This window comes from Ruditapes philippinarum, unplaced genomic scaffold (assembly GCF_026571515.1).
Source record: "Ruditapes philippinarum isolate M1 unplaced genomic scaffold, ASM2657151v2 ctg1632_1_1_1_1, whole genome shotgun sequence".
Taxonomy (NCBI): Eukaryota; Metazoa; Mollusca; class Bivalvia; order Venerida; family Veneridae; genus Ruditapes; species Ruditapes philippinarum.
Window position 1 is genome coordinate 128,174 of NW_026855767.1, and position 12,350 is coordinate 140,523.

Below are 12,350 nucleotides of genomic sequence, written 5' to 3' on the forward strand. Positions count from 1 at the left end.
GTTATATTGTAATGATTGTGTGTGTTAGCTGTTTGTCATATTGTAATGATTGTGTGTGTGTGTGTGTTAGCTGTTTGTTATATTGTAATGATTGTGTGCGTCAGCTGTATGTTATATTGTAATGATTGTGTGTGTTAGCTGTTTGTTATATAGTAATGATTGTGTGTGTTAGCTGTTTGTTATATTGTAATGATTGTGTGTTAGCTGTTTGTTATATTGTAATGATTGTGTGTGTCAGCTGTATGTTATATTGTAATGATTGTGTGAGTTAGCTGTTTGTTATATTGTAATGATTGTGTGTTAGCTGTTTGTTATATTGTAATGATTGTGTGTGTCAGCTGTATGTTATTTTGTAATGATTGTGTGAGTTTGCTGTTTGTTATATTGTAATGATTGTGTGTTAGCTGTTTGTTATATTGTAATGATTGTGTGTGTTAGCTGTTTGTTATATTGTAATGATTGTGTGTGTTAGCTGTTTGTCATATTGTAATGATTGTGTGTGTTAGCTGTATGTTATTTTGTAATGATTGTGTGTGTTAGCTGTTTGTTATATTGTAATGATTGTGTGTTAGCTGTTTGTTATATTGTAATGATTGTGTGTGTCAGCTGTATGTTATTTTGTAATGATTGTGTGTGTTAGCTGTTTGTTATATTGTAATGATTGTGTGTGTTAGCTGTTTGTCATATTGTAATGATTGTGTGTGTCAGCTGTATGTTATATTATAATGATTGTGTGCGTTAGCTGTTCGTTATATTGTAATGATTGTGTGTGTGTTAGCTGTATGTTATATTGTAATGATTGTGTGTGTTAGCTGTATGTTATTTTGTAATGATTGTGTGTGTTAGCTGTTTGTTATATTGTAATGATTGTGTGTGTTAGCTGTTTGTCATATTGTAATGATTGTGTGTGTCAGCTGTATGTTATATTATAATGATTGTGTCATTAGCTGTTCGTTATATTGTAATGATTGTGTGCGTTAGCTGTTTGTTACATTGTAATGATTTTGTGCATTAACTGTTTGTTATATTATAATGATTGTGTGTGTCAGCTGTATGTTATATTTTAATGATTGTGTGCATTAGCTGTATGTTATATTGTAATGATTGTGTGTGTCAGCTGTATGTTATATTGTAATGATTGTGTGTGTTAGCTGTATGTTATATTGTAATGATTGTGTGTGTTAGATGTTTGTTATATTGTAATGATTGTGTGTGTGTTAGCTGTTTGTTATATTGTAATGATTGTGTGTGTTAGCTGTTTGTTATATTGTAATGATTGTGTGTGTTAGCTGTATGTTATATTGTAATGATTGTGTGTGTTAGCTGTTTGTTATATTGTAATGATTGTGTGTGTTAGCTGTTTGTTATATTGTAATGATTGTGTGTGTTAGCTGTTTGTCATATTGTAATGATTGTGTGTGTTAGCTGTTTGTCATATTGTAATGATTGTGTGTGTTAGCTGTTTGCTATATTGTAATGATTGTGTGTGTTAGCTGTTTGTCATATTGTAATGATTGTGTGTGTTAGCTGTATGTTATATTGTAATGATTGTGTGTGTTAGCTGTTTTTCATATTGTAATTATTGTGTGTGTTAACTGTTTGTTATATTGTAATGATTGTGTGTGTTAGCTGTTTGTTATATTGTAATGATTGTGTGCGTCAGCTGTATGTTATATTATAATGATTGTGTGTGTTAGCTGTTTGTTATATATTGTAATGATTGTGTGTGTTAGCTGTATGTTATATTGTAATGATTGTGTGTGTTAGCAGTTTGTTATATTGTAATGATTGTGTGTGTTAGCTGTATGTTATATTGTAATGATTGTGTGTGTTAGCTGTTTGTCATATTGTAATGATTGTGTGTGTTAGCTGTTTGTTATATTGTAATGATTGTGTGTGTTAGCTGTTTGTTATATTGTTATGATTGTGAATGTTAGCGGTTTGTTATATTGTAATGATTGTGTGTGTTAGCTGTTTGTCATATTGTAATGATTGTGTGTGTTAGCTGTTTGTTATATTGTAATGATTTGTGTGTGTTAGCTGTTTGTCATATTGTAATGATTGTGTGTGTTAGCTGTTTGTTATATTGTAATGATTGTGTGTGTTAGCTGTTTGTTATATTGTTATGATTGTGAATGTTAGCGGTTTGTTATATTGTAATGATTGTGTGTGTTAGCTGTTTGTCATATTGTAATGATTGTGTGTGTTAGCTGTTTGTTATATTGTAATGATTGTGTGTGTTAGCTGTTTGTCATATTGTAATGATTGTGTGTGTTAGCTGTTTGTTATATTGTAATGATTGTGTGTGTTAGCTGTTTGTTATATTGTAATGATTGTGTGTGTTAGCTGTTTGTTATATTGTAATGATTGTGTGTGTTAGCTGTTTGTTATATTGTAATGATTGTGTGTGTTAGCTGTTTGTTATATTGTAATGATTGTGTGCGTTAGCTGTATGTTATATTGTAATGATTGTGTGTGTTAGCTGTATGTTATATTGTAATGATTGTGTGCGTTAGCTGTATGTTATATTGTAATGATTGTGTGCGTTAGCTGTATGTTATATTGTAATGATTGTGTGCGTTAGCTGTTTGTTATATTGTAATGATTGTGTGCGTTAGCTGTTTGTTATATTGTAATGATTGTGTGCGTTAGCTGTATGTTATATTGTAATGATTGTGTCTGTAGCTGTTTGATATATTGCAATGATTGTGTGTGTTAACATTTTGTTATATTGTAATGTTCGCTATATACTGGTTGTTTATAACATACTCATTTGTTATACTGGTGACTTCACTAGAACTTAGATCCACAGTATGTATTTTTCCTGTAATAAACTTACTTTTTTCACAATACTGTCCCTCAAAGCCTTGCAGACATTCACATATAAAAGATCCGGCTGTATTTTCACATGTGGCATTATGCATACAACGGTTAAAATCACACTCATTCACATCTGTTATGTAGAAAGACATAAAAAAATTATATACACAGAAATATCATTGCATTTATTTGTTTTACTAAATCATTAATGTCAATTTCCTGCATCCACCAACAGATGATTTATAATTAGATAATTTGTGATTGCTATTTCTTGCCTTGTTATTTGTTGTAAAGAACAATTTGATCATATTTGAAAGTTACTTACCAGTTTCACAATTTTTGCCTGTTCTTCCAGGTGGACACTGACACCTATAGGAGCCAGGTAGATTGATACAGGTACCTCCAAATTTACACATTGTTGGGTTCATACACTCATCAACATCTGGAAAATAGACATGATTATTGTCATCAATATGTATAGCATATATACTTAACAGGAGAGATGTTTAATGTGATTGTAGACAAAAATGACAAAAACAACATACTGAAATATTCACAAAGAAATTCATGAAAAATATCACATTTTTATCATAATCTTGACATAATAATAGTATTTAATATTGTACTGAAAGTATATATTCACATATTCATCATTATATTATTATAATTATTGTTATCAATGTTACCTAGCAACAATTTGTGAGAAGAATAAGTGTACCTTTTCCACAATAAGAACCAGTCCATCCATTTGGACAAATACAGCTGTATGAACCATTCTTGTTCTCACATGTTCCTCCATTTAGACAAGGGTCAACAATATCAATACATTCATTATAATCTGAAATAATTCAACATTTTAACATGATAACTATAATACTATCTTGACTATACTGCCATAATAAAGTCAGGCCAGTTGACACATACATGAGTAGTCTGAACAAACTCTCTACTTATTTCTAATATTTCTTGCTGATATTTATTGATGGTTTGCTAGTTCCTTGAACAAAGCATTATAAATTAATATACAAAATAGATACAAATTATGTATATTAATTAGTTTTATTAGAGATGAGTATTTTGTTATCAAGTTAGTAACACAATCCAGCTTACTTTACATGTTTTATAAATTTACAATGAGTTATGTATCTTGATCTGTTGAAACAACTGTTCTCTATTTCCACAATTAAGTTATAAACTTTTTCAAATTTAATTGGCCAAAAAAAAAACCCACATATTAAGAATATTTGGTACCTACCAATAGTGCAATTAGCGCCAGTCCATCCTGCAGGACACCTACAAGTATAGGAGCCAGGACTATCTATACAAGTACCACCATGTCTACACGGCATGTAAATATTACACTCATTCACATCTAAAAATTGATACAGAAATATATATATATATATATATATATACAATTCATCATACAATTACAGACCTCGCTTTATAGTAAAAGTCAAATATAACAAATTAAATTTGCAACCATGCACAAATTTTATAAAAATTATTTTAAAGCAACTCCACTGAGGTCAAAAGCAACTTTATATGTTTTTTATAACTATAAGCTATAGTACAGTAAATATATATTCTGTAACTTTATTTTAATTTATTTACCAATATATTATCAAATGAAAAATATGATTAAAATATTTACTTCTGCGACAGTTAGGTCCAGTCCAGTTAGGTGTACAATAACATTTATAAGAACCATACAAGTTCTCACATCGTCCTCCATTGGTACATATATCTAACAAACACTCGTCTACATCTGAAATACATACACACGTCTTATATAAATGATCCTTACTATGCTTATACATCTGTCACACTATACCTTGTTCTCAATGCTTTGACATTGCATGGTCAAATATTTTACATGAAAATCACACAAAAAAGCATATTAATTTTATTGTGAAGATAAGTATTCACAACAGCCTACAGTGACTATGTTATTAGAGAGTTCCCAATGTGTTCTATCATATTTCTATAGTGTTTTGTTCACAAATGTCTGCGCACACATGACACTGTGCTAGAACTGCAGTGACAAAGTCTTGATGCTTTCATTTTCACTTTCTTTAAGTGTGATAGACATGAGTAACATCTCAGAAAACACCAATACAATCTCCTACACAGTTACTATGGCATTGTGGGAGATCTTACTGTACTCTTAATAATTTGTATTTTCTTTGACACTGTTCGAATTTTATATTGTATGTATACCCTTAAATTAAAAAATTGTTTAAAAAAAAAATTGGAAAAACATTCATGTAGCATTCAAAAAATCAAACATACCCTCAGTACAATTTTGTCCTGTCCACCCATCTGCACAAAAACACTGATATGAACCATCAGTATTTACACATGTGGCACCATTTCCACATGGCCGATATAACACACATTCATCTTCATCTTTAAAAAGATAATCAACAAGTTCAATGAGCTTATTTTCAGTACATTTCAATTTTGTGCCAACCCAAGGCTAAAATTACAAGAACAGTTAATCTATCCATTTATAGGAATGGTACAAATATATACCTAATTGCTGGAGCAGTATATCAAATTGCAAAAGAAATACATCTAAATGCAGGTGCTGTAATGTTACCTAACTACAAGTGATGTAAACCTAAATGAAATTGTACACTTACCATCTGAACATGTAGGGCCAGTTCTTCCTCGTGGACATATACACTCAAATCCTCCTATTCGGTTTACACATGTCCCTCCATATTCACATGCCTCCACAAAATCTGTGCACTCATTTTTATCTGGAAATGTTTCAATGTATACATATATATTTGAACTATAAATTTTGCTGTCACTTACGGTATGTAATAATGTATTCTTTTAATCAATTTCAATATTTGAATGTGACAATTTAAAGAAAAAAACATACACACAAATCAACTGTAGATATTATATTACCTTCAGTACATGCTGGTCCGGTCCAGCCTGGAGCACATTTACAGATGTATTTACCATCACTACCATCAATACATGTAGCACCATTCTTACATGGCTGTGTTAGACAATCCTGACTCACTGAAATAAAACCAGCATAAAACTAACAATAACCACAATTGTTTATAATAATAAATGTAAAATCATGATTCATTATCATACTTCTTCTTATATATCACATTGTTTGTTTTAAGTTTTAAATATCATAAGATCAGTTCCTTAGATAATGTATGTAGAACAATTTAAACTAAAATAAGGTCTTTGTATGTCAGCAAAATTTCAAATAAGTACTAACTATGTACAAAAGTATTGTTGAGTGAACATGATAAAAACCCAATATTGTAGTTGATGGTTTAAAACAATAGTTCTTGTTGACTACTCTGTTTTTGTAATGTTACACTTAATTTCCTTAAATTACTAATGAACTGTTGAAAATTAAGCAGGTTAATGATGATTTAAGCTTACATGTATCACAATTTGGTCCTTTCCATCCTGGTTTACACAAACATTCATATCCTCCAGCTATATTGATACATGAACCTCCATTCTTACATGGTGCATTTACCAGACATTCATTTATATCTACAAATCACAGGAAAACATATGATAAAAGTCTGACATGAACCATCTTTCACACTTGCCTGGCCAGCTTAATGCAATTTATTTAAGTCAAGTAATTAAAGCAGATTTAACAGTGATTTACAAAATGTAGGCACAGTTTGGTTAAAAATATGTGACCATATTGGTCACTTTATAAGTTTATATATATTGTAAGTGTTTGTAACAAAAACAAACTAACCAATTCTACAATATGTTCCTGACCATCCTCTAGTACATTCACACAACTGGTTAGGTAAACCTAAACATGTTCCTCCATTATCACATGAAATAGTCTTACATATATCAACAACTGAAATACATCAAAATAGAAAATATCATCTTATATTCAACATATAGATACATAAACAGTAACATAAGTAATATATCATCAAAAACATGTATTGTAATACTGCATGCTTGTACATGTAACATAGCTTTTCATTGGATATACTCAAGATGTTTATATAATTTATAAACATGGCTCCACTAAATTTATTAATTAATTTTTCATTTTACCCTAAGATAGGTAAGGAATTTTGCTGTAATTCATTTTAAAAAATATGACATGTTACCTGGAAGTGTTTAATGGTTGTAATGATATAATACCCAAGCCAATGGCCGCAGTTATATAGCAAACAACCATTTATACACAGTCATATTGTCTGTCAAACATCTTTATAACAGATTTTATTAACTTGTAAACATGTCAAAATAACATAAAGAAGAAAATAGAAAGGTTGCATTAGAATAAAAAACGTACATGTCCCGCAGTTATCACCAGACCATCCATCTTGGCATCGACAATAATACAGTCCCACTGTGTTCACACATGTTCCATTATTAAGACAGGGATTTACACTTTGACACTCATTTATGTCTGCAATTGTTAAAATTTGTAATACCATAAAGTTTGTATGATAAAATGTTTTATTATATAAATGTACATACCTTGTTATATTTAATACATTTATCACAACTACAGAAAGAAACTTTGTATGACATACAATGTATGAGTGTGATCCAGATTGATATTGCGGAGGTAAAATATATCATGATTGAATCAAATGATTAAATTTCAGGAGTATAGTATCATGTATAGTAATAAATGGGTCATCATCAACTTATTTGATCTAATATTTGTATTTGGCTCTCATATTTTCTCACCCTGTGACATTTGATACCCAACGAGGGACTGTTTCTGAATATAGCTCAAAATTAAGTAGCCTATTGCTCTGTAACCCTGAGAAAATCATGGAAAAATTTCAATATAGCAGGACAGTATGTAATCACTATATTAAGGAGGCCAGATAGCTCAGTCAGTAGCGTTGAAATGGTATTCCAAGTGTTCCAAGTTTGTGTCCCGGTCAGGCTGCACATTTTTCTCACCCAAACAAGAAAAAGGTTGTGTATAGGTATAAATTATTAGGGCTAACATTTTACCTGAATTGTAGATTTCTCTATTTTGTAAGCAAATGGTGATATTACATTAGAGGAAAATAACTTTGTATTTATAAGCACATTTGAATATGTTATATCTATCAAGGCGACAGTATCATATGGCTTTTATAAGCCATAATAATATTTATGCTTACAGTACATATAACTATTTTTTTTGTAGAATATTTTATCCATACACAATGTGCCTGTTATATCATAGGTGTTTTTAAGGTCCAAGGTGTATGATCGAGGTAAGAAAGTATGGGTAAAGCGAGATTCTGACTCAGAGATTCTGACCCAGAACCGTGAAAAAAACACAGTCTATAAACACTTTACCAAATGTTCAAACATAAGAGTTTGTCTGATGGAATATGCACGTAACTATAATAACCGTATGCCAGTTATACCTGTTCCGTCTTGTATACATTTATTAAATTAACCATATTTTTGTCTTACGATGCCAAAACTATAAAAGTTTTATTAGCTCATTTAGAGCTTATAAAGTATAAAAAAAATATACCAAAAGGTTAGACATAAAAAACACATACATGTACCAACTTTTCAAATCGATCAAATGGCATTAAAGAGAATAAAGATATATTACTTGGAAGCCCCTGTCAAATAAATGTTAAAGATTACCTGTTCCACAGTCTTTGCCAGTGAAACCAACAGGACAGTTACAATAGTAAGAGCCTGGAGTGTTTACACATGTTCCTCCATTTCCACATGGCTGGAAGGAGCACTCATTGAAATCTGCAGTTAATACATAAATGTATAAATGAAAGCATAGCAAACTTGTAATTTACTGATAAAACATCGCTTGCATGTATCTAAAGTATACTGACAGTTTAAAAGGTAGCATGTAAATCAAAGATGATGGATTATTGTCTATATTGTGAAGGCCTAATATTTGGTGCATGAGGTACCGGAAAACAAGTTGTTAAAATGTAACATACCAACAGTGCAGTTAACTCCGGTCCAACCGTCTCTACACACACAATAATAAGAGCCGTAAGAGTTCATACATGTGCCATTATTCTGACATGGTGTGCTGAAACCTGTATTACCACATTCGTCCAGATCTGAATAGTAAAATGTATACATTCTGTATTATTATATTATCCTAGTTTGATACTCACTATATGCACAACCATTTAAAAGAAAACACTGACATTAATTCAACATGGAAATATTATATTTAGTCATTCAAAGCTCTGTAATTAGAATTATAATTCTTTGAATTTCAGCAGAGATAATTGACGATTCCCTCAAGATAACAGTTCCAATTTCAAACAGGAGAAGCACATAATACACAAGTGAATGAAGGAAGATTTTTCATATAAATTATGTTGGTGTAATGAAACGCATCATGAACTTATGTAAAAGTATCCAGTCTTTTACTGTATAATCAAACAAAATGTATTGTTCTTTAAATTGTAGTAATTGATGTTATCGTTATGAAGATCCAATTTTTTTAAACGAATCTGCCATTTACATTATAAATATTTCATTACTTATAAATATTTAAATTAAAAGAAAATATACACCTTGTCTACAGTCAGGACCTGTAAAACCAAGTGGACAAACACAATAGAAACTTCCAACAGTATTAATACACCGTGCACCATTGCCACATGGAAACCGTTCACATTCGTTCACATCTGAAAATAGACTTCGTTCTACATTAAACAGAAATATGATGCATTGACAATGATTTCATGCTGTCAAGTTGCACACATTTGAAATGTGTCTGATTATATTATCTTATCACGTCTTACAATGTATGAAGTAATTCAAATAATAATAATGCAATATTCTCCCAAAATCAACTGTAAATTGTGTTTATTTTACATTTGTAGTTCATATATGAGGTGTATATACCCAGATAGCAGACAGTAGTTGGCCCAACGTTGGGCCAATTACATTTGCTCTGTTGGCCCAACACATAATGCCAACGTTGGCCCAATGTCAATTTGCTAATTGGGGCAACGTTGGGCCAACGGTTGGTATATGGTTGGCCCAACGACTGCTTTCCTACTCTTATCGTTGGCCCTCCATTGGCCCAATGACTGGTTTTCCTTCCTATCGTTGGCCCTCTGTTGGCCCAACAACTGGTTTCCCTTCTTCTTGTTGGCCCCCCGTTGGCCCACTGACAGGTTTCCTACAATAAACATTGGCCCTTTGTTGGCCCAATGCCTTGTTTTCATAAAAGAACAAAATATATACTAATTACTACAATTTATTACTAAATGATGTTCACATATCATTTTCATTTTCTTCTCTTTGTTGTTGCAACTTTTTAGTCAATCTCTTCCTCCGCCCGCCTTCCCTATCCTTGGCATATCTTAGGCACTCCTTCATTGTCTTCTCGATTTCATTATTAGTAGACCCCTGTCTTCTTCCTCTTACAGCATCTGAAATTTATACAGTTTACTGATTTTATTTAAATATACACTACTAAAATTATAATTTACTAGTAAAAAAGCACATAAATCTGTCAAAATGCAAATAGAGCTAAGGGGATAAGACTTTGATAGTAAAGAAATATTTTAAATTACAAGTCAATAGATTTAATAGTAACAGAGATATTTGACATAATTAAAAATTTTAACCTAAAATTTTTAAGTTAAAAAGGAGCACAATTCTGTCAAAATACAAATAGAGTTATGATGATCATTTACAACACAAGAGTCACATCTTACACCCACGGTGTAAAATAATTTTCTAGCACCGGTGAATTCACCTTTGAAAAAGTAAAAATACAAACCTAATATGACTTTTTTAAGTCTAAGTTTTTCGAATGGTTTTTTCGAGCCTTTTCCAACCCAGTTGTATTCTAGGGCAACTTCCTGAGACAAAGTGTGAGACATAACATGGCGAACAATGCTCTCCCAATTAGACATAAATTTGCTGTCTGAAATGAAATAAAAACAATTTTTGCAGTCGGGTAAAGTAATTTGTGTTTAATGCGAAGTTACACTTCAAATTAAATTTACACAAAGTTTCGTATACACTCTTCTGCAATGAGTGGTGTAACTGTTAAAAAGTCTAGTAACAAAGCAGAATTTTGCAAATAACTCATAATCAATCATAATTACCCATTTATACTCAGAACAGATTGTATGAGCTTATCACTGCAGTGCTAATTGTAGCTTGTCAGTTTTTACTAACTTGCAATTTTTTTGCAGTTATCACAATAAATTCAGATGTAAAACTATAAACATATCATATTTTAAGTTGATAAACACTGATAGAATTAAATGGTTTTAATTTCATTACAAAAATCAAATTCATTCTGGCTTGTGTACCTGAAAACATCAAAGTATTTTCCTCTACCAATCCGCCATTTTGTATTAATCACATGACCTGGTCACGTGGATAGTATAACAGGTTTTAAAACACTAATTCCGTAAATACATTACTATATTAGAAGGGTTTATTTAAAAGATTAAAGTAAAAAAACTCTAGATCTACTTACATTTTTCAGTGTTGAGAAATTGCAGTCTAATACAAATTTATTTAGATCTATCTGTAAACACGTCCACGCAGCTTCGAAATCAAGCGAGGGAAAGGATGGGTAGTGCCAAAATGATCCTATTTTCATTCATTGATAACATAACCAGAGGTTAATTAGAGTTCAGAGTGGAAGATTCTGGAGGTTTATTATGGTTATTCTAGCACATGTATAATTGCTTTAGATTATACATCAGATCTTCAAGATTTCTATAGATCTATTGATACATATTCCCTACTACTGCATAGCCTGGGCTTTGGGCATTTCTAGACTCAAAAAGTAATTATTTCTTACATTTCTCATTTAATTTATATGAGTATTTCTTGAATGTGACAATATTGAACATGGCTTCAAAAAACATTATAAACTTTAGTCTTTACTCATTGTAGTGTACTGTTTATATACAGTAAAATATCTACATGCATATCTGTCTTTAAAAAAATAAATTTTGGGTCAGGTGCAGTAATTATATCATTAATATATTTGACGAAAATGTATCGTTGGTCAAACGTTGGCCCAACATCTGTTTTAAAGTACATATTTATCGTTATTGGGCCAATGCAGAAATGTCGCTGGCGTTAACTTATGGTTGGTTCGACGTTGGGCCAACAACTGCATTTATAGTACATGTTAATTAGAGTTGGGCCAACCATGGCCCAACAGCGATTTTCCTATGACGATTTTTCGTGGTTGGCCCAACCACTGCATGTTTACAGGGATAAAGGTGTTAATTTAGTTACCTGTTTCACATGTTGGTCCAGTAAAGCCTGGAGGACAAGAGCATTTGTAGGATCCTTGTAATTCCTCACATGTACCGCCATTCAGGCATGGGCTTATAGAGCATTCTTCAATGTCTGAAATATTTATAATAAATGTACATCTACTTAATTAACAGGGGGTATTCCCTCGTTGTGGTAACACTACATGTATTTCTTTTATTTCAAAAACAGAAAGACACCACTATTATAGTATGTTCTTTTATAGCAATTAAAAGGTGAAGTTAACTCGATCAGTTAATAAA

General features: G+C 31.3%; 2 protein-coding genes across 2 annotated transcripts in view; both read right to left on the reverse strand.

The window, feature by feature from the left end:
• The window catches only part of LOC132744302 (fibrillin-2-like), a 94,241-nt gene that overhangs the window by 58,387 nt on the left and 23,504 nt on the right, over positions 1-12,350 (reverse strand). The window contains exons 29-43 of the mRNA XM_060732968.1: positions 12,070-12,183; positions 9,363-9,476; positions 8,772-8,897; positions 8,455-8,568; positions 7,139-7,255; positions 6,578-6,688; positions 6,244-6,360; positions 5,743-5,859; positions 5,466-5,585; positions 5,113-5,229; positions 4,475-4,588; positions 4,076-4,192; positions 3,539-3,658; positions 3,146-3,262; positions 2,840-2,953 (exon numbers count right to left, since the gene is read on the reverse strand). Coding sequence (XP_060588951.1) covers positions 2,840-2,953; positions 3,146-3,262; positions 3,539-3,658; positions 4,076-4,192; positions 4,475-4,588; positions 5,113-5,229; positions 5,466-5,585; positions 5,743-5,859; positions 6,244-6,360; positions 6,578-6,688; positions 7,139-7,255; positions 8,455-8,568; positions 8,772-8,897; positions 9,363-9,476; positions 12,070-12,183 — 1,749 coding nt within the window. The remainder of the gene's footprint in view (positions 1-2,839; positions 2,954-3,145; positions 3,263-3,538; positions 3,659-4,075; positions 4,193-4,474; positions 4,589-5,112; positions 5,230-5,465; positions 5,586-5,742; positions 5,860-6,243; positions 6,361-6,577; positions 6,689-7,138; positions 7,256-8,454; positions 8,569-8,771; positions 8,898-9,362; positions 9,477-12,069; positions 12,184-12,350) is intronic.
• On the reverse strand, positions 10,041-11,224 carry LOC132744305 (uncharacterized). Its single transcript, XM_060732975.1, has 3 exons — positions 11,124-11,224; positions 10,583-10,729; positions 10,041-10,229 (listed from the first exon to the last, which is right to left on the reverse strand). Exons 1-3 carry the CDS (start codon positions 11,131-11,133, stop codon positions 10,072-10,074), a joined length of 315 nt encoding a protein of 104 aa, XP_060588958.1. The 5' UTR covers positions 11,134-11,224; the 3' UTR covers positions 10,041-10,071.

What these genes read in the sequence shown, in the direction of transcription:
- LOC132744305 (XM_060732975.1), bottom strand. An exon ending in ACTTAAAAAAGTCATATTAG is followed by an intron (nt 10,230 to 10,582) that starts GTTTGTATTTTT and finishes TATAAATTTCAG; the next exon opens with ATGCTGTAAGAGGAAGAAGA.